The sequence below is a fragment of the Hibiscus syriacus genome, unplaced genomic scaffold, assembly GCF_006381635.1.
Source record: "Hibiscus syriacus cultivar Baekdansim isolate YM2019G1 unplaced genomic scaffold, ASM638163v2 tig00110783_pilon, whole genome shotgun sequence".
Lineage (NCBI taxonomy): Eukaryota > Viridiplantae > Streptophyta > Magnoliopsida > Malvales > Malvaceae > Hibiscus > Hibiscus syriacus.
In genome coordinates, this window is record NW_024062861.1 from 1287904 (window position 1) to 1309491 (window position 21588).

At 33.6% G+C, this 21588-nt stretch overlaps 4 protein-coding genes across 4 annotated transcripts; all 4 read right to left on the reverse strand.

Annotated features, from left to right (window-relative positions):
- Positions 1 to 1397: 1397 nt before the first annotated feature.
- On the reverse strand, positions 1398 to 4636 carry LOC120140312 (aspartokinase 2, chloroplastic-like). The gene is made up of 13 exons (XM_039155303.1): positions 4214 to 4636; positions 4037 to 4119; positions 3899 to 3939; positions 3611 to 3765; positions 3295 to 3444; positions 3119 to 3214; positions 2745 to 2861; positions 2471 to 2590; positions 2300 to 2392; positions 2097 to 2213; positions 1890 to 2006; positions 1700 to 1762; positions 1398 to 1502 (listed from the first exon to the last, which is right to left on the reverse strand). The coding sequence occupies exons 1-13, from the start codon at positions 4622 to 4624 to the stop codon at positions 1398 to 1400; spliced, it is 1668 nt and encodes a 555-aa protein (XP_039011234.1). The 5' UTR covers positions 4625 to 4636.
- Positions 4637 to 13250: 8614 nt separating this feature from the next.
- Positions 13251 to 14030, reverse strand: LOC120140361 (CASP-like protein 1F2). The gene is made up of 3 exons (XM_039155350.1): positions 13825 to 14030; positions 13629 to 13752; positions 13251 to 13561 (listed from the first exon to the last, which is right to left on the reverse strand). Exons 1-3 carry the CDS (start codon positions 14019 to 14021, stop codon positions 13346 to 13348), a joined length of 537 nt encoding a protein of 178 aa, XP_039011281.1. The 5' UTR covers positions 14022 to 14030; the 3' UTR covers positions 13251 to 13345.
- A 1274-nt stretch (positions 14031 to 15304) lies between these two features.
- Positions 15305 to 18086, reverse strand: LOC120140359 (probable protein S-acyltransferase 7). Its single transcript, XM_039155348.1, has 5 exons — positions 17774 to 18086; positions 17426 to 17608; positions 16560 to 16856; positions 16114 to 16347; positions 15305 to 16005 (listed from the first exon to the last, which is right to left on the reverse strand). Exons 1-5 carry the CDS (start codon positions 17867 to 17869, stop codon positions 15496 to 15498), a joined length of 1320 nt encoding a protein of 439 aa, XP_039011279.1. The 5' UTR covers positions 17870 to 18086; the 3' UTR covers positions 15305 to 15495.
- Positions 18087 to 18904: 818 nt separating this feature from the next.
- LOC120140360 (serine/threonine-protein kinase PBS1-like) lies at positions 18905 to 20905 on the reverse strand. The gene is made up of 5 exons (XM_039155349.1): positions 20705 to 20905; positions 20199 to 20404; positions 19936 to 20125; positions 19417 to 19808; positions 18905 to 19320 (listed from the first exon to the last, which is right to left on the reverse strand). Exons 1-5 carry the CDS (start codon positions 20802 to 20804, stop codon positions 18970 to 18972), a joined length of 1239 nt encoding a protein of 412 aa, XP_039011280.1. The 5' UTR covers positions 20805 to 20905; the 3' UTR covers positions 18905 to 18969.
- Positions 20906 to 21588: the final 683 nt, after the last annotated feature.

The following is a 21588-nucleotide window of genomic DNA, read 5'->3' on the forward strand; positions in this document are numbered from 1 at the left end:
TTTTAACGTAATGCATGTATATGTGACATGTTCATTTTAGCTATTAGATAAGGTATAATATCCTTGTATGATAATTTTCCTAATGTTCGATGCAACTTCTAATCACTAGCTAGTTGATAATGGTAACTATGATAAATTTGCTATGAATTATTTGTTGCATTTTCACCAATTTGGTATATTATAGTAATTCATGGAGAATTCATTATTAGCACTAAATAGGAAATGAATTTTAGCCTTGCAAAGGTGTTTGATATTGTTGAGGTTAGTTGTTGGTAATACAAGCTGTCTTGAGCGTGTACCTTATATTATTCAAATTTGTTCTCCCGAGATGAATTCTGAAAATAATTAACTCTCCACCCTCTGAGACCCTTAGACTAACCTCGGAGTTCTCGAGGAATTTGTATTCTCTGGACAAAAGCTTTCGAGTCAATTATAGTGTATATAGACAAAATCTCTGATAGACACACTTAATCTATTAGAACAAAATTTAAGATTTTATTACTATATTTATCTAGCCTGTTGACCTATGAATAGTTATAATAGTCCTATATATGGTGTTGTGAGCTAAAATCACTATAAATACCTCTCAACCATGACTGAACAAGAGTTCAACCCTCATAGAAAAAAAATTGATCAACAACTTTTCGTCGTCAACTACGGCTATCTACTTAAACCAGAAGGGGTGAATCACCAAAAATCTCGATTGTTCCATCAACAAAATTATTAATTTAAGATGTCATAAAAACAGCAGCTAAGTTGATTTATACCACATTTACTTAAGTCGGTTACTACACTAAAACAATGTTTTATGTACCAAAAACAGCAGCTAGGTGTGATGATCCGTTCCACTTTGTTACTATCGGTTATCACCCAAAAACTGTGGCAAAACAGTAGGTAGACAGAAACTGTTCATTGTCCGAACAGCAGCAGAAAACATACACTGTTTCGATAATCTTGTGCATAACAAAATGGTCAGGAAAAACAATAGATTGAGTGCACTAACTCGCTGTAACAAACCTGCCCTGTTTTGCCTTGCTAATGTTGAGTAAAGTACACCTGTAATTAGCCAAATTTGCAGCAAAACGGTAGTATAATAGGCTGCTCTGTTAGGGACTGTTCTGTCTAGTTTCAAGGCATAAAAGGAGCTGTGTTTTGGAGTACAAAAACAATAAATAGCTTCTGGAAACCAAATGAGTCGGCTGCCCTGGCTTTGTTTCATAATACAGCATCAATTACTCGAGTAAGCTCTTCAGCTGGATGAAGAGTGCTACATATAGAGGTATCCCTTACATTTTACATATATAGTGTTACATTATTAAACCAAAATTGTTATTATCTTTTCCAAATTGTAACTCCAAAGCTCTTAAATCAAATGAATCCATGAATTTTTCATCTCATCAATTGGCAGAACCACAGGGAAGCTCACTTTCAAAGAATGCTGAATGAAGTGACCTCACAGACTGCTCCGCTTCGTTGTCATTTACAACCAATGATATATTAACCTGAAAAAGTCAAACAGGACACAGACACCTCGATGAGACCAAACATCTAGTTTAACATAAATATGGACTACAAGTGACGGTCACCGACAATTCTTTCCTTTTTTATCTGGCACTAAATATGGCAAGTGTCAAATTTAGTAGTTGGCAATTTGGAGAGAAGAGAAACTAAAAACGAAAAAGGATTGTGTAGAAGAGACCTTGGATGCACCCTGAGAGATCATTTGGACATTGACTCCATTGATCCTAAGAACGTGAAATGCCTGTCGCAATATTCAACCATCAATTGAATTTGCAGTAAAGACAAATCCCATGCTTGCTTACTCTGAATCTAATAAAATCAAATTCAAAGATGATTTAAAAGTTCTCATCTTGTAGATGGTGCAGTACCTTCTCCAGTATAAGTGAGGATCTCTTGACATTTCCAATGAGAGAAATGATAGACCTGTGTTGAAGCAGATTGACAACAGCAATTTTCTCAAGTTCTTCTACAACATGGTCAAGTTCCTGTCAAGAGAAAATAGAGTGGATGATTCAGAATTCTTCAGATCAAGCATAAAATTTGTGATTAATTAAAGTATGAAGAATATTGCTTGCCTGCTGAATTAACTCTCTGCTCCAAAGTTTTGACGGATCCAAAGTCAGGGAAATACTGACTTCACTAGTAGCTACAACATCCACAGAGATGCCTAAATCTTCAAAGATAGAAAATACCTGCACAGATGAAAGAAAAAAAGATATGGGTCAATTGCACAACATAGAGATCCAGAAGCATTAAAATAAATAAAAGGCCTTCAAACCTTGGCAAGAAAGCCAAATTGACCAAGCATTCGTGTGCTGACAACATCCAACATGGTAACATTCTGTTTCAAAACAATGCTGATGAGTCCTGCCTGCAATTAGGAAAAGAATGATTAGACCAATTCAGATTTCATTAAAGAAAGCTACAATAACTTTTAGCTGTTACAAACCTTACTCATATCTCTACTCCTTGTGATGAGAGTTCCTGGAGCTTTAGGATTGTAAGAATTTTTAACCCTGACAGGAATATCACCCTCTCTAGCTGGTCTCATGGATTGTGGATGCAGAACCTGGAGTTGATGAATATCCAAATTCACTCAGTTAGTGATGCTTACATCAATTAAATGATAATTACACAACCTACAAGAATATATGTTAGGATTGAACCCCATCCCCTTCCCCAAAATTTTAATAATGAAAAGAAAAAAGAGACGAAAATATTGCCTGAGCACCACAGTAAGCCAGTTCGGCTGCTTCTTCAAATGTTAGGTATGGTACAGGTTCAGCACGTGGATATATGTTAGGATCACATGTCAAAACACCATCAACGTCTTTCCATACCTGCAATGAACCAAAAAATACTGGTGTACCTTAAAAAAGTTTGCATTATGCAGGAAACAGGTCCTGAATGTGCAAGTATAATTGTTTTTGTTACACCTTTTGGTGCATAGTTGATTTGCAGATTTAGAATTTAGATGTTTGTTGATTATGAAAAAGATGGCATCCATTCCAAGAAAAGATAATAGAAATGGAATCATCTTTATGCATCAGTAGCTTTATGATTTATACAAGCTCAGACCCTGAACAGATGCACTGACCTGAATTTCCCGAAACCCCAATGCTTTTCCGATGGTCGTGGCTGTCAAATCACTACCACCCCTACCTAAAGTAGTAATTGCACAAGATCTCCAGCCCTACAACAACATTAACAGTATGGAAAACAAAAGCATTATCAAATGAAATCGTTTCAGAAAAATATCAGCTGCTGTTCTACCTTTCCAAGGAAGCCAGTGACGATTGGGATTGCAGGATCACTATTCCAATCATTATTTAATCTTTTTGCAACAGCTGCGTAAGTTGCTTCCAGAATATCAGCATTTGTGAAGTCATCAGTGGTAATGAAACCAATTTCAAAGGCATCATACTGCAAAGCAAGGCATTAGCTTAAAAAATTCCACTCCTTGACAAGGAAATGTAGAGAATAAAACACTATTGATAGATGGAGATGGCAAGTATCCTAATCAATGCAGAGTTGAATTCTGAACCACCAAAAACAAAGAAAGTCAAGTTTTAGAGTAAGTGAAACATACTTGACGGGCCTTAACACCAATTTTATTCAAATAGGCAGCAAATATCCTAGTAGACATGCACTCCCCAAATGAGACCAAGTAGTCTCTTGTCCTTAATGTTAACTCTTTCATCATAGCAATTCCTTTTAAGAGCTGCTGCAATTCTTCTAGGTGCCCTACAAAAGGTTTTTCATGCAAGAAGGTAAGATAGAAACCAGAATTCCAAGCCTAAACTAAAATAAACCTAAGAGACGTCAAGGAAAAACTTAATGAAGAGGTTAGAGAGAAAGAAGCAGATAATTAACACACCATCAACAATCAAGCGATCCACTCCTAGCTCATCAGCTGTCCTGTGTATTAAAATTAAAAAGATATTACAAATTAATATTACAACTCTACATGTTTACTCCAACTACCAAAAAGCAAAAAGCTTGCTCTTGTTCTGACCTATGATGCAGATCTTTAATGAAGAGCAATTCTTCAATAGTATCTACCTTATTAACACCACAGCTGACAGCTTTTTCTCCAGCCTAATCATCAGATCAGAACCGACTTCTTAGCAAAAGCCTTGTAACTCTAGAGTCAAAGAAACTAAATGAATAGATAAATAATAGTAATAGTTACCAGCAAAAGCTTATTGGTTGTATTTGCCATGGCAGAAAGAACAATGACTGGGTTTTCAGCGGTGAAACTAAGTATAAGGTCGGCAACCTCTCTCATTCGACCAGCGGAAGCCACAGACGATCCACCGAACTTCATCACACACGTCAATTCATTCTTTGCTTCTCCCAAGGTTAATTTCTCTATCTCATTCCTTTCAATCACATCAACATTTCCTTCTTCGCAACTAACCTTAAAGACTCTACTTTTACAACAACGTCTTTGGAATAGGCTCCAACTTAATTTAGAATAATTTGGAGACGCAAAATGAAGCTGGTTCCAAAATGCTGCGTGGAGGTGTAAAGAAGTAAGCTTTGGAAATGAATGAGACGGCGGGGCTTTTACACCGGAAAAATGTGAAGAAGCGGCCATCATAGTTGTTTCGACGGGTAATAAACGGAATCCCAAAGATCTGATTACAAAATAGGAATCAGTTATGAAGAATCAAATCAAAATATTTATAAAGTTGAATGAAAACTGAAAAGTCGATCCTTTTAGAGGGGAATGGGTCAACAATGAAAGCAAAACGAACAGCGAAAAGCCGCCGCCTCCTTTAGCCTCAACAACAAAGTTGCGTTCTTCTTAATTATTTATTGGTCGTAAGGGAACCCCTTGATTTGGCTCTTCGTGCTCCCGCAAATAGATGGCCACGATCTGTTGGCCGTGGCGCATGGGGTTTTTCTTTAAAATAAGTAATAAAATATGTGGAAGTTGAAGTCGACGTGGACTTAATGTGTCGGATCGGCAGACTGACTGCCTCTCTTATTTTCTATTCTATGGCTGCCCTCTATTTGGACCACCGTCTCTCTTTTGACCAACCATTTTTTATATTAGAATAAAATACTTCTTCAATCATTCATTTATTTCATATATTTCTTTCGTGTCAACTAACTTCTAAAATTATCATTTTTACTGTAATCTTAAAGAGGTATAATACTAAAAAAAAGTTAATTCGAAAAAAAAATATGATTATTGTATCGAACGAAGTAAAATAAATATAAAATTAAAATAGAGGAACGTATTTGTTTACTCATATAGAATCCGATGAGCATAGTCAAATAAACATAAGAGTATTTTTTGGTTGAGGCATATATGAATAATTTTCTTAAGACATATTCGTCATCTCCTTGATTTTTTGAATAATATTAGATGTTGGTCTCTAAGGATACAATAACAAACGATCAAAGTAGTAAGCGCATTGATGAAGAGACATTATATAGTAGAGAGAACGATTTTGGAATGATTTTTTAAAATGTTCCTATTTTCTTAAATTGTCTCAACTAGCCTTTATAGTGGAGAGAAAATGAATTAAAAGATTAAGATCATTTGATGAAGATAATTGTTGAAAAGCTAATAGGTTTGATGGAATGGATACTTTAAACCAAAAATAAGTAATCACCAAGTGACATGTCTTGTTATAACTAACATTAATATCTTTCAATTAATTAATTGTTTTTCCAACAAAAACAAATACCCTTATTATTTGATTAAATAATCATTTGGACCTCTATTGTTTTAGCATTTTGGCTCATAACATTTTATTTTAGGACAAAAAACTATAATGTTTAACTAAATAGTCACTTAGACCCCTATTTTTTTTTTGGAGAATTTTAGCTCTAACATTTCATTTTAGGATAAAAGACTCCTATTTTGGACACCATTTGTTGACTAACGATTTCTATCTACGGATGGATCTTTTTGTCTAAAAATGAAATATCAGGCCGGTCAAAAAAAATTAGCGGACCCTTATTCACATATGTAATGGGATAAAGGAGAGGTAGGATAGTAGGCTGCCCCCAACGCCAGGTTGAGAGCAACTTTCGTGGGAGACCTTCGAATTATGAATTGCCCTCCGTGAGACTCGATCCTACGACCACAAGATTAAGAGTCTTGTGCTCTACCAACTGAGCTGGCCGGTCAAAATATTCTAAAAAAATAATATAGATCAAATTAACTATTTAATCAAATGTTATGATACTTTTTGATATTATATCTTTTAAAGAATGGGGATTGAAAATTTAGAAGTGTGACCATTTTTTGTAATTGGTGTATTATAGTTTCCAAAAGGTTTAGGGTTATCGGTAAATAAAAAGTAAAATGTTGTACTTTTGTCGTTGCTTGTTTTTGCCCAAGTATATGGTTGTATGAGTATGAAAGTGGAATATTGAACATGTTTTTTCTTTTGTCTTTTTTGCTTTTATTTTTGTTCAACAGTATAATTCATGCGATGCTAGAATAAAGTAACGAGTAAAATTACCAAATTGACTTGCTCATGTCTAATTAAGACAATGTGGGTTCCGAAATCCACTACCCAAAATTGTTGTTTTAGACCTCTTTAATGATTTGTATTGCTGTTCAATCACATGCCTTGTTGCTAACAGCTTGCCGCATAGACTACGACTTGATAGAGTTACGTATTGATCATTGATTAGTATCAGTAAGGGATATAAAATTATTTTTGAATGTACGCAAACATATTCTTGAAGAATATCTATAGATTAATACTCGATAAATTATTAATTTTATAAAATAATATTTTTTTGTGGTCCGAATTTGAGCTCAAAGTTTAAATTAATAATTTCATTAAATTAATAAGATAATAATTTTTCAGGAGATACTTATATAAATTTATGGTCATTCAATATTATAAATTAATAATTCTATAAAATTATATATATAACCGAGACAACTTAGTAAGATATAATTATATTGTTGTTTGCCTCTTCTTAAAATTTAAATATAGTTGTATTTAATCTTTAACTTTCCTTATTACATGAAAAAGTTTCGAAGTCCGCTTTTTGGGTACCCGAAATGTCATGTTACCGAAACTTTTGGGTCATAAAAACTTGGCCTGTGCCCCGGCTCGTAAGAGGCAGGTACTAGTAAAACTCAGATACCTTCATTTTCGAACCACGAGTACCCGAGTAATATTTATTTTATTTTATTTTTAATGTATATTTTTTAAAATTCACATAGAAAAAATATAAAATTTAAAACTTAAAAGTTTATAATACAAAATATAAGCATAGCAATACAAAAAATAAAATTATAAAATTACAACTAAATTTAAAATAATTTGAGGTTAAAAGAAATAATGTAAATATTAAGGTGAAATAATTAAAAAATAGAGGTTTAAAATATTATGGTTAAATAATTTTGAAATTAAAAATGAAAAATTTAATTTAAAATAAAATAGTAATAAAATATAAAAAAGGAACCGAGTTGCCGGGTAGGCGGGTACTTAGTTAAGGACAATTTTGTGACCCGGGCCTGACTGGAAGAAACGCTAAAAATTAAAGGTTGGGTAGCCGACCCTCAAAGTTGGGTATTTACCTCCAAAATACTCGGTAATTTTATATCGGGTTGATGGGTCGACGGGTCGGGTAGTTCAGGTCAAGTACTTTTGAACACCCCTAGCTATGAGTGTTTCATTCCGCATAATTGGTTGCAAAGGCATTGTATCATCTTCAGTTTCATTCTCAATAGGATTTTCAATAACACTAGTTACAATTTCTTCTAAACTTTGGACCTCTGAACATGTATAATTTTCGCCCGAGTAATTCAATAGGTGGTTGACATCCATTTTATTGTGTTATCCAAGGCTATTCATCATCATATCAAGTTCATGAATGACTTTTTCAATAGTTCATTCATTTAAATTCTTTGAGACTACTTCATCTTGTAAACAAATTTTACAGGAAAACAAATTGCTATTGTCTCTGGTTGAACATTTATCATCCAAGCTGAGACTGCAAGATTGATGACATCTAAAACATTAATCTTTTCTGGATCAGATTCTCCCAACTTGTAGCCCTATAATACCCTACGGTAAAGTCTTCTGCTGTAGTTGTTTCAAAGCCCTCTTGTCTCTTTGCTTTGTTTTCTTCTTTCAAGTTGTTTAATTGCAAGAGAATGATTAGCTTATAACATGTAAAGCAAGCCAATTTCATCCATATTAAAAATATCCTTCATAGGACACTGGTTTATTATTTCTCTTATAGCCACTAATTTGTTCTCTATGTCCTCTATGTCAACAGAACCACTCTCTCCAAAGCAACGAAATAACTTGATACCATGTCTTAGCTTAAACTTCTCAAGCCAACCTTGAAAAAAATTGTGCGACTCAAGAGGTTATTGAAGGTATAGAAGTTTCATCGTCTTTTTTACCTTCTTCAAAATTAGCTCTCCGGACATGTTTACACGTTTTTGGTATTGGAGAAACCACTCATAATTTTTTTTTCTCCATCTCTGGATATTTTACAGGTTTGTCTCTTGGTATCCCTCCTTTTTCAAAGTTAACTGAAAGGTACTCGGATGATCGCTTGAGTGTGTTTGATATTGTATCATGACTAACTTTCAAATGAATTTTTTTAGCAATTCACTGATGCAAATATTTTTGAGAGCATGTGGGGTGATATATCTTATACTCACATAGTGTTTTATGTATTTGATTTGTCATGATTGATTTTTGGACACCTTTTAGATGTGAAGTCATGGTTGGTTGATTTTGATTTGGATTGACTAATTAGGAATGTTTGATATTGTTTATATAGTGGTTGATTTCTTTACTATACATGATCTTGCATTAAGTTTTAACTACTGCTACGTACTACAATGAGCTTTGTTTTTTTAGGGATGTGTATTATATTTAATTAGCCACATTGTACATGAACATCATTCAATTAGTCAATACAATGTATATGTTTTATTTATGAAGAATAATGTAGGTTCGTTGAATCGGAAAAATATCTTTAAATTAATAAATTATTAATTTATAAATTAATTAATACACCTTTAAATTAATAAAATTATGTGGTTCCAACATTATTAATTTATAGAGGTTTTGTTATATTAACAACATAAAATTTATATATGAAGTGGGCATAAATAATATTTTAGGATGGGTACAATCAATAAAACAAATAACTAATTAAAGAAAATTCGATTTTAGGATGGACACATGCCACCCTAAGTAGAGCATACATTTGCCACTAATTAGCATTGTTGTGATGCATGGTTTAAATTAATGACTAACATATGATTTTATGTTAAGAAAACGAATTTATAAAATTTAAAAGATAAAAATCAATTATCAATAAAAAATATTTAAATTAAAATTTTAAATTTTTTAAAGGATAGACACTGCACTTTCACCTTTTATCCATCCTTGGTGAGGACTATATACAAGAGAGTCGACATGTTTTCTTTCATAAAATTTGTTCCACACTAAAAATTTTAAATTAATATTCTAGAAAATTTTTACGTGTCACCTTTTATCTGACATTATTTTTTAGGTGTCTAGATTATTACAATAATTAAATTTGACTATTAGGTAACACGTGCCCACCCTAAGTAGAGCATACATTTGCCACTAATTAGCATTGTTCTGATGCATGGTTTAAATTAATTACGAACATATGATTTTATGTTAAGAAAACGAATTTATAAAATTTAAAAGATAAAAATCAATTATCAATAAAAATATTTAAATTAAATTTTTAAATTTTTTAAAGGATAGACACTGCACTTACACCTTTTATCCATATGTGGTGAGGACTATATACAAGAGAGTTGACATGTTTTCTTTCATAAAATTTGTTCCACACTAAAATTTTTAAATTAATATTCTATAAAATTTTTACGTGCCACCTTTTATCTGACATTATTTTTTAGGTGTCTGGATTATTACAATAGTTAAATTTGACTATTAGGTAACACGTGCCCACCCTAAGTAGAGCATACATTTGCCACTAATTAGCATTGTTCTGATTCATGGTTTAAATTAATGACGAACATATGATTTTATGTTAAGAAAATGAATTTATAAAATTTTAAAAATAAAAAATCAATTAAAAAATATTTAAATTAAAATTTTAAATTTTTTAAAAGATACACACTGCCATTTCACCTTTTATCCATCCGTGGTGAGGACTATATACAAGAGAGTTGACATGTTTTCTTTCATAAAATTTGTTCCACACTAAAATTTAAGAAATCCTAATGTGAAAATAATAATAGAATCTAAATCACCTTTTATCTGACGTTATTTTTTTAGGTGTCTAGATTATTACGATAGTTAAATTTGATTATTAGGTGATACGTGACAATTTTATAGAATATTAATTTTTTTTAAAAAGCACTTTAATAAATTATTTTAAAAAAAACACATTTTTTCCTAAAATTATAAAAACACTCCAAAATTCTTTAAAAACCTTATTTTAATCTCTTTGTCAACGTTGACCGCCCGAAATTCCAACGGTATGAGACCGGCTGAACGTCGAATGGTCGAAATCCTTGCTTCAACCTTTAGTTGGAGCGACTAATCGACAATTGCAACTTAGAGAATCCCTTTTAGTCGATTGTGAAATCTTATTTTTTTCATGGCCATTGGGTGTTCGATCGATCATGAAAATAAGGGGTTGGGTGGTTGGCCTATCTAACAATGTTAGGTATTCGGTCGATTGAAGGCGTTGGTGGTAGTCGACGGTGCTAAAGGATTGAAATTAGGGTTTTTCGGGATTTTGAGATTTTTTTATAATTTTAGAAAATATTGGGGTTTTTTAAAATAAAATATAATTTTAAGTAATGTTTTAAATAAAATTTTATATGTCTGACATGTGTCATTTAATGGCAGTTATGGTCTAGATATCTAAAAATATAACATCAGAAATGTTAAGCACCTCAAGTTAGAAAACTTTAGACATAATTTTTTAACGAAAAATACTGTAACACCCTTAGCCCATACCCGACCCGGATACGAGTCCAGGATGTCACATTGACTAAACAAAACAATACTCTTAAAAAAACCGATAAAACATTTGAACATATATTATTAAAATACAATAATATACATATGTTAATACAAGTTTATCAAAATACTCAGAGCATACACAACTTAACATTCTATTACATGCCAACATTGATTTACATAAAAAAATGACATACTATTAAGTTGCTTCTGATCTGATAGTTGCAGGAGTAATGTTGTCCAGTTGCTTAACCTTGATCGTCTACTTTCTCGGATCCTACGTGTGAAACACTCACACGCTAAGTCATTGACTTAGTGAGGCAATATAATAATAATGATAACACAGAAATGTAATGGAAATGCCATAATTAAATGGAATGAGACGAAATCAAATGCTTAACCATGCAGTTTATATCACCATGTTCTTTACCTGTAAGCATAATATATTAACATTCATAAATTCATATTAATAAGATTATTGGCCCATGATACCATACTGAGAACCTAAGGTATGTGAGTACTGTGAGGTTGTGCACTATGATGTCACCACAGCTCGTATAAATGTACCGAAGTGCCACGTAGAATTGCACCGATGTGCAGCGTAGAATTGCACCGTAGTGCCATATAAGATTGTCCCTAAGGACTACGTAGAAAATTTCCTTAAGAATCATATACATATGCCAAGGATCAAGTATGTTCTTAAAAGACCTCACACATGTTCCAAAGAATACATATATGTCCCGAAGGACCGCGTAGACCCTCTACTCTTGGCATGCCAACTATACCTATAGTTCTCATCTACATAACATGGGCTTTCACCATTCCCATAATTTATATTGTATAGAAACATAATTTTCATACCTTTATCACATAAACATATCATGTTCCATCACTTTATCACATAACTTATATAACCTTTCCTGCATATTCATGTCACTTAATGCATATAATATGAATTCATGTCATGTATCATAATATGAAATGCGATCATGTATCAAAATATTGAATCTAGACTTATCACAAGTCTAGAACTGAATAGAATACTATATTCATGCTATGCATATGCACTCACCTATATTTCCTTGCTTTTTCCTCGATCGATCATACGAGGCAATTGTTCTGGAACTTGTTTAGGCTCGGTATCTACAGAGTAATTCATTGATGCTAGTCAGTATACTAATTAATGTATTCTAAACTATCATTTCTTGGGCTAAAAGAAAAGCCATTTTCATCTTTTAATGAAGGTATGCATCGATGCACCACACCATGCATCGATGCATAAACCCTATTCGATGTTTATATTTAAGGGGGTGCATCGATGCACTCCTTATGCATCGATGCACTGATGGCATTCGATGTTTGTATTTTAAAAGAGTGCATCGATGCACTTCATGTGCATCGATACACCTTGAACAATTTCTGGGATTTATTCTTAATGCATCGGTGCACATTGAATGTGCATCGACGCACATAGCCCATAAATGTCATTTTAAGCACGAAAATCTCTTTATAATCTTCTCTACACTTTATATTTCACCTCCTTTTATATCCCTAACTTGCATACACTTAGTTAAACTAATTATTATCCATTCGATACCTTTAAAACTTAGAAATCCAATTCTCCATATAAAATTTAAGAATTTCACTCAATTTCCAACATGTTCTAAATCAAATCTTTACACTTCATATCCTTTAATTAGCTTGATGACAAGTCAAATCCCACTTCTAATTCTTATTATGAACTCTAATCCAAGATTTTACTTTTCTACTTCCTTTCTTTAATCCTTCCTAACCCCATCATCTTATGGTTTTAAGATAACCTAAGCTTTCCTTAAGCTTAGTTATCATCTAATGATCAATAAGCAACCTTAAATTCATCAAGAATTTGATTAACAAGAAAACTCACCTTTAGCTTGGTCCCACAGAGAAGAAGAAGAATGAAGAAGAAGAGAAATCTGAAAACTTTGGTTCTCTCCAATAGCTTCCACGTGGAAATAAATATCACCAACTAAGATTTATTTATTTTCCTTGTTAAAAGACTTATTTACCCCTTTAATTCCTCATTCTTTGCTAATGGATCCTACAACAAACATATCAATCAATTCTTTAGACTTTTTAATTTATCCAATTAGATTACTGAATTTTTAAATCTCACAATTTAACCACTAACCCGGTGTGGAGGATATTACAAATACTTTAAACATTTAAAATTAACTTTGAATATACTTTGAACACTTATTTTTGTATTAATCATTTAAGAAATTCTGATGTGAATATAATAATAGGAATTACAATCCCAATCCCAATCAACTAACCAACCCGACGCTTGCCTGTCTTTCACGGTCTTGCTACTCATACATGAGTTTGTTGCCGGACATTAAAGAAAGAGCAAAATAAGAAAAGAAAGCCAAGTAAGAGAACACCATAGATATCATCATCCGATTGCAAAGCTTTCCCACATGGTTGCACACTGCCATCCAACCCATTTTGTCTTCCCCATATCTACTGATATAACCCACCGCCGTCGCCGCTGCACATCCAGATATCGCCAACCCCATAATTACCTGCAATTCAATAACACAAGTTGCTTCACTTCCACCAAAACCACATGTCAACCAACAATCCCATTACCATGTCATGCAGAAACACACAGAATTGATACTTCACATCTGATCCTAACCGGCTCAACCCGTAAACAAAGAGCACCGAAAGTACAGAGAAAGCGCATACAATAGAGTCCGTCACAAGTAAAAACCTGTACCAAAAATGGGGTTTTAAGTCTAATTAGTGACTCATCCATAAACGAAAGAAATTCTTGTTTGTTTACCTCAAAGCAGATGAGTCGCTGTAGTGAGCATTAATATTGAAACCAAGAAGAAGGATGGACTGGGAGCTTGTGGTCATAACACAGATTGCAGCCAATGTGAAAGCGGCAGCGAAAACCCTGAGCGTTATTTGAGCTATAAAGGAATTTCTTTTTGAGGATTTTGAGAGTGGAAACGCCATACATTTGGCTTGGAGCATAAGTGAAGCTTCAACAAGAAAGAAGAAGAGCCAGAGGAGAATGAGATTGCTAATTCATTCATAAATAAACTCAATAAGAGTTAGAAGGGTATCATGATTTTGGATACCTATTAAAGCCCCCGAATATATATTAGGATTAAATACCATTTGGACATTTGAATTATAACCGCAATGCAAAAATAAGTGACTAAAATATATTTAAAGTGAACTTTAGTTATTTAAATAATTTTCATTAAAAATAGGGGCGCTTATCAAGTGAGTTGGAAAGTGCTCAACTCATGCTCGTTAAAATTTTTTTTTTCTCGTTGCTCGTTAAGTTCATTGAAACTTTTACGTTATTTTCTTAACTATAGGTAAAATCTATTAATACTATATAGAGTTTAATATAAACAAAATTAATAAATCTAACAAAAAAAATATCAAAGAGTTTACGAAATAATTTCAAAGTCTAAACTCCAAAATTACAATCCACAAATACATTAAAATAGTAAATATGTTTTGATATTAGTTTTAAGATATCATCACCCTAGGTCTCGTATTGATATCTTATAAAGGTATCGATATCTTTTTCAGGTTCAAATTTTCTAAAATATAATATTTATTTTAAAATATTGATACCTTGTAATTTGATATCTATACTTAGTTTTGAGTATTGATACTCTGCCTATCAATACATTTTTCAACTTCAAAGTTTCTAAAATTCGATTAAATTGAAGAGGTAGTAAGTACCTTCAGCTCAAAATGTATAATTTGTGTAGATTTTACGATATTTTAAAACTCCTAAATACCTTTAAACACCTACTGCACAATGAAAAATATATATAGGCATTCAATTTTCATGTTCATATGCTTAAGAGAATGAACATCATACTTTAAGTTCCAAAACGCACGAGCATTCTTTGTCCTACTAAATCAATAAGTACATAATATATACATAAAATTAGTGTATAAGACATCAACTATAAGCACACTTGCCATTGTTTTATAACAATTTTTATTAATCTAAGATGATTACAAGTAGTATTTATTCTCAAGATTCTTAATCTTTTGACAATAAAAGTTCAAACACTTTTACGGTTTCTGGTGCTTGAATCTGGAACCTCTAGTTGTGTTTCCTTTAATCAAAATCAAAATTGACATAACAAAGCATAAAATTAATGATTTAATTTGGTATTAGTGGGGTGTTAATTAAGAAATAATGGTCTACATAGATTTAACATAAATGTATTTTCAAGTACTGACAGAGTAGCTATATCTGAATCTAAAACCTGCCATATGAGACACATCCACAAGCTGACTACAATTAGTAGATACCAACAAGTTCCACAACAAATACAATTAAGTCAAAATTGAAGAAGCCTCACTCTCATATCAGATACAACACACTGCTTCCTCAAACCAACACTTTTTTAAACACCATGCCAAACCCCAAAAACAAAATGTCCCAGTAGTACAGCCAATATCACATCATCCGTCATGTTTGCCGGTTTTCGGTTGTCAAATTGTTGCTACTGCTAGTTCCAACAGCTCGAATTGGTTCGCTCATCCTAGCTGCCAAAGCAAGAACTTCGGGTGACATTTCCCATCGACCACTTTTTCTACCCCAACTAGATCGCCAGGGATGTATACCCCCTGCATCATCTACTGTAGTTCTAATATCTAGAGATAATTCTCCTAATTCACCCTCCTTCACATTTACTCGGTCACTTGCGAGTTTCCCTTCACAATGATCGGTGCCGGCACCAATATCACCCCACACTGTCTTCCTACCCATTTCTATGTCATCCACGGTCTTCCCCATATTCGGACTCATAAAATCACCTGGTCGTGTTGGTAACACAGGTTCCCTGGGCACCTTTTCCCTGAAGTTGTTCCTGGATACTGGAATGCTGGAGCAAAATATCACCTTGAAGTTCTCAACCACTCCTTTGTTATAAGGGTTTGCTCTACGATCATATCGATATCTGAAATTCTCATATGTTGTCTGTGAAAGCATGACACAGTGTTACATTGATCTAAAACTGAACTACTGCACCAATATATTATCAGACTCTGCAACATTATTATGACAAGAGAAGGATGAGTGGCTTACTTGATTTGTACTGATCAGATACAAATGGAAGGCACTCAAGCCACCGACAAACCACATTGCGATGAAAGTGTAAACTATTAAAACAATGGAAGCTGGTGTTTCAATCATTGCTCTCCAAATTGTTGTCTCCTCTGTCTCCATGATCCTTCTAATGTAGACCCAACAGAATGCAAAAACGTATATACACAGAAGGGTTGTTGAGAAGACAAACATGAAGAAGAACCGATAATTTCGCTACAAACAAGAAAAAAACATGAGATGAGTAACAGTGCAAGAAAGTGGAAAGCAGGAAAACATCACATTTCACAGCAATTTCAATTTTCATCATTTGTAATATGAAAATTTTGCAGCCATAAACGAGTATACGCTAATTAAGTTCCTACAAGGACAGGAAGACCATGGTTTAGGCTTCATATCAATGCAGCCTAAAGAAAAAGGTGACATACCAGTCCAATACATTGCCCAACCCAAGGGCAGTGGTGATCAAATCTCTCTACACAGTTATTGCAGATTGAACAGTGTGAGCAGCGAGGAGGCCTATAAAGCATGCAAGTGTCACAATATTTGATCTTCACGGTGGTTCCATTGACCTCCACTTCTTTAATGCGTGACAATCGTAACTGTGGAGTTTGACCAGCCCCAACATCCGTGTTTCCATCAAAACTTTCAGGCTCTGGAGGGTTTGCATTGCGTGGAATTATACCAGGATCTCTTCCAGATGTTAGCAATAGAAGAACTAAATCCTGAAATAAGAAACAAGCACATGTATGAGCTTCAAGATCTGTCCTAGAGAAATCACATAAATTCTCCAAAACTCTAATAAATGCCTGACAAAATCTCTAAACACCATGGGGAATTTTTGTTTCGTACATGTAAGACACCACTTGGATCTTCCAAAACATTGTAGAATTGAAAATGGCACAATCTTATTTACTTTATATGCTAAAATTCCATGACACTCTTGTAATATTCATAAATGCAATCCTGATCGATACTGCAATCCCACTATTAATGCTATACTAAACAGCCATGAGAACACACAAACGGAGGAAAAGAGATCGAATAAGCTATGATCGATCATAGGAAATTACAAATTCAAGTCAATACTCAATACATCTAGCCAGCAACAAAAGGGACCAATCTTAAAAATGGTAAACACCATGAACTAACACTTGATGGGGAAAATGTTAAAAGGAAAGATAATTCCCCCAGAAATTCCTCCTCGCCATAATACCATACTCTTCATAACAAGTAATAAAAGTTTTCAAAAGATGTTAACTGATTCAAACATGAAAATGTAAAAGAGACTTACATAGAGAGTGAAGACAACAGCAACAATCATAATTGAAGTACCCAAATGATAAGAAAAGTTATCCATCAATTTCCTGGCAACAAACACACAGAAAATGGAGACTGGAACTACTATAAGTAAAATAGTCAGGCCTAATGATCTTACATCTGGCCCAAATATAAACCTCCCCTGAAATAAAAATATCTGCAAACAATGAAAAAAGTTTAATGCCTTGCAAAACTCCCGGACAAAAATATCGTCTTTTTAATTATTACTAGTAATGAAAATTACTATAAAAATAGGATAGAGAGAGGGAAATGAAGGATTTTGAAGGCTAAAAAGGGGAGAGAAAAAACAGGAAAAGCTTACATTGCTGCCTTTCCAAGATTGGTAAACCCGTAAATCACCCGACCCGCCGCCCATGAAACCCAGATCCGATCGCTGGGGAGGTGGCACCACAGACATCTCTCTCTTTTACTCGCTCTTTTCACTATGAGAATAACAAATAAAATATTTGGGATATAAAAAGGACGAAGGTTTTAAGCAGAGAAATGGAAAGCCATGGTCGTACTGAGTCAAGGTAGGGCGAGTTAACAGAGTAATAGTGAGTAATGGAGGGATCGGTGACAAGGCGTGAGCTTTTTCAAACAAAAAGTAGAGGAAAGGGGACAGTGGCTTGGGTTCATTTGTGGGGTTTTTTCTTCTTCTTCTTGAGTAGCATTGCATTACGATTAAATTTCTTTACCTAACAAATAGTTTCATTATTTTCCTTATCAGGAAACTTCATTCTTTAACAAATTTAAATACTGAATGAAGCTTGAATATCAAAAATCAATTTTGATTTCAACTGTTACTTGCTAATGCTACATGTACAATCTATAGACAAAGTTGACGAAGAATTGAATATCAGCAGCTAATGATACCCCTTTAACAGCTAAGGTTTCTTATTTAATATTTTCTTTAAATTATTTAATCAAAATTTTAATTCTAATTAATTTTAGGATAAAGCACACAAATAGTCCCCCAACTATAATATATTATTTTGTTGAATTCCTCAACTATTAAATATTACAAAATGATCACCAACCATTTGTGTACTTTACCATTAATTTAAAAAAGAAATTAAGTATTAGGTGTAATGCAAAGAATATTCAAATTTCATTCTTAGAAATGTAGACAATAAAATAAAAGTAAAAAAGAATAGATATATATTTGGCATAATACCAAAATTAGCCCCTAACATTTCAATTTAAGATAAAAAGACCCCCTTGACAAAATAATCACTTTGTCCTTTATTCTTTTTTTCTCAAGTATTTTAGACCTTACCGTTTTATTTTGAGTTTAAAAATACTCATATTTTGGAGCATTAATCGTGTGTTAACTAGTGGTTTTCATCTATATAGAGAACTTTTTGTCCTAAAGTAGAACTTTAGGGGCTAAAATGATAAAAAAAAATCAGGGGCAAATGAAAATTAATTGCTGCTTTGAGCTAGATATACAAATATTCCATGTTTGCAACTTTTCTTTGTACAAGTTTTAAAAGCAATAGAAAAAGAAGTAAGCCTTTACTCGTCCGATGCATCCAAAGCCTTTTCTGCAGTGTGTAGTCTTTTATGTCTCAAACTCTGACCCCACATCTTGGCCTCCGCAACAGCTCGTTCCCTGTCTAACAGCATGCTTGTTTCCTTGGGAGACTCGTTCATACTAACCCTTTTAGCAGCTTCATATGGATGCGAAGTCAAGTAATCAAGAGCAAGCACTATATCTCTGATACAGGGTCTGCAATTTGCGTTCTCTTGGATGCATAGCAAGGCCACCTCTACAGCCTTCTTCATCGTTGACTTGGAGAACTGACCTCTCAGCAATGGATCAGCTAAGTTCGAAATGTTCATTCCATCTCTTAACATCGGTCGTGCCTGCAAAATTTTCACAAGGTGAACCAAATCAATCTAATGGCTTCTTTCTATATCATGTCAAGTGAGTAAAACAGTTTTGAATGATCAAAGTATTACCCAATCAACAAGTAGTCGTTCTTCACGAGGACGGCTGTCATCGTGAGCTTTACGTCCAGTAATCAGCTCCAATAGGACTACACCAAAACTAAAGATGTCAGACTTCGTAGTCAATTTTCCACTGGTGAGGTACTCTGGGGCACAGTAACCATGGGTTCCCATGATCCTGGTGGAAACATAAGATTTATCCCCACTTGGACCGAATTTTGCAAGCCCGAAATCAGAGAGTTTGGGGATGAATCCTTCCCCTAAAAGTATGTTAGATGATTTTAAGTCTCTATATATAACAGGGGGGTTAGCTTCAGTGTGAAGATATTCCAGGCCTCTGGCTGCACCAGCAGCAATTGCCATTCTTGTGTTCCAATCCAAAGGTTTCTGATCAGGTGTAAGATCTGCAACAACAAAAAAAGCCATTGTTTATGTATTTAAATTTCTCAAAAGATGCAGAAACAAGGGTGTCATTTGTAGGAAAAGAAGGGAAAAAAAGGGTATTGAAACAAGAGGATGTGAAGATATTACAATGGAGGTGATCTTCCAAGGATCCCTGCTGCATGTATTCATATACAAGAAGGCGTTGATCGCCTTCGGCACAATAACCAATCAAACTGACAAGATTATGGTGACGCAAAAGAGAAAGCATGAGAACTTCCACAAGGAATTCCTTCTCCCCTTGAAGCCCTGTCTTATCGAGTTGCTTAACAGCTACAACCTGCTAATAACCATAGTGCATGTGATTAAGAAGGAAATATAGGGGGAAAAGTTGCAGGCAAAGAAGAATGTACCTGACCAGTACTTTCTAATTGTCCCTTGTAAACAGCCCCAAATCCACCTTGCCCTATCAAGGATTCTTTGCTGAAATTTCCTGTTGCACTTGCTAGTTGTTGATAGTTGAAAGTGTGAGCCCTGTTTCCCTCGTTAGGTTCATCAATTGCAGCAGGTGATTCCCTCCTTAAGCCTCCAATGCTTTTTGATCCTACTGAACCAACTCCTGTTTTTGTTAAGCCATATCATTCCACTATGATTAACATCAAATTTCATAAAATCTTTGAAACTATGGATCCAAAGAATCTTATTAACCAGTTTCCATCAAACATCTCCAATGAGTTTTAAAAGAAAGATTTAGTATAAGCAAACAACATCCATCTATCACAAACCCCAAAACTTCATCCCAACTAAACATTAAAATCTTAAACCCTTAAGTTCAGCAAATTGTATTCCATGGAAAAGCCTGACAAAAAACTGATATAACAAAGCAAATGGAATGAAGATCAAGGCAAAGAAAACATACCAGAAGACGATTGAGGCTTGCATTTTCTGCTATGTTCTTTCTTGTCATCACTCTTCAGTTTCTTGCCTTTGATCCAACCAAAACAAGGGCAATAACCCATTTGCTGCAGATCAATTAATCGAAAAGCTTTCACTTTGACTCTTACCTTTTCTTTCTTTAACTTCAGGAGAATAAAAAATGAAACATTTCACACAAAATGAACAGTTAAAAGAAAGAGTGATCTGCGTTTTGGCATTCCTTCCGCCGCGTTGGTTTCAAGAAAACAATAATCAAAGTAACAACATCAGCACCATTCCCAAGAATGCATCATCAAAATAGCATTAGAATCTTAAATTCTGTCTAATTCTTTGCACATCACGTCAATTTAGAGGGATGTTACTACAAATACACTTATGACAATAAATAATGAAATATTATAAACATGCTCTCATATTCCTTTTGGCCTTTGAGTCAATATTTTGTAATTTTAATAGTTGGGTGTATCAATAAAACAATATCATATAGTAAGAGGACCATTTGTATATTTTATAAAAAAAAAAACTCATTTAATGAGATAGGTTGGCCTAAATAACCAACCAATCAGTAGTAATTTAGAGGTAACTTACAAGGAAGGAATGAAGAAATTTATTTATGATTTAATTTTGTTTAATTCTTTCCTTATTTGATTAAGACTGATTCCCCATTATTCTTCTTATGTTTTTTTTATGTATAGATGAATGAATGAATAGACATGATTGATAAAATACTAAATTTCATTTGTTTAAATGAAAAGTAGAACACGAGCTAAGCGATTTCGGAAAACAGAAAAAATAAGAAAAATATTTGTATATATGAATGAATAAACCGAGTTCAGAATGAGAAGAAAAAGAAGTTGAGAAAGATGG

What these genes read in the sequence shown, in the direction of transcription:
- LOC120140361 (XM_039155350.1), bottom strand. Translation starts at nt 14,021, where the DNA reads ATGCTCCAAGCCAAATGTATGGCGTTTCCACTCTCAAAATCCTCAAAA. An exon ending in AGCGACTCATCTGCTTTGAG is followed by an intron (nt 13,753 to 13,824) that starts GTAAACAAACAA and finishes TTTTTGGTACAG; the next exon opens with GTTTTTACTTGTGACGGACT. An exon ending in GTGTGTTTCTGCATGACATG is followed by an intron (nt 13,562 to 13,628) that starts GTAATGGGATTG and finishes ATTGAATTGCAG; the next exon opens with GTAATTATGGGGTTGGCGAT.
- LOC120140359 (XM_039155348.1), bottom strand. Translation starts at nt 17,869, where the DNA reads ATGTCTGTGGTGCCACCTCCCCAGCGATCGGATCTGGGTTTCATGGGC. An exon ending in CTGTTGTCTTCACTCTCTAT is followed by an intron (nt 16,857 to 17,425) that starts GTAAGTCTCTTT and finishes TTCTTATTTCAG; the next exon opens with GATTTAGTTCTTCTATTGCT. An exon ending in TTGGGCAATGTATTGGACTG is followed by an intron (nt 16,348 to 16,559) that starts GTATGTCACCTT and finishes TCTTGTTTGTAG; the next exon opens with CGAAATTATCGGTTCTTCTT.
- LOC120140312 (XM_039155303.1), bottom strand. Translation starts at nt 4,624, where the DNA reads ATGATGGCCGCTTCTTCACATTTTTCCGGTGTAAAAGCCCCGCCGTCT. An exon ending in TGGGGTTTCGGGAAATTCAG is followed by an intron (nt 2,862 to 3,118) that starts GTCAGTGCATCT and finishes GGTTCATTGCAG; the next exon opens with GTATGGAAAGACGTTGATGG. An exon ending in CCTCACTTATACTGGAGAAG is followed by an intron (nt 1,763 to 1,889) that starts GTACTGCACCAT and finishes ATATTGCGACAG; the next exon opens with GCATTTCACGTTCTTAGGAT.
- LOC120140360 (XM_039155349.1), bottom strand. Translation starts at nt 20,804, where the DNA reads ATGGGTTATTGCCCTTGTTTTGGTTGGATCAAAGGCAAGAAACTGAAG. An exon ending in AATTAGAAAGTACTGGTCAG is followed by an intron (nt 20,126 to 20,198) that starts GTACATTCTTCT and finishes GGTTATTAGCAG; the next exon opens with GTTGTAGCTGTTAAGCAACT. An exon ending in CTTGGAAGATCACCTCCATT is followed by an intron (nt 19,809 to 19,935) that starts GTAATATCTTCA and finishes TTGTTGTTGCAG; the next exon opens with ATCTTACACCTGATCAGAAA.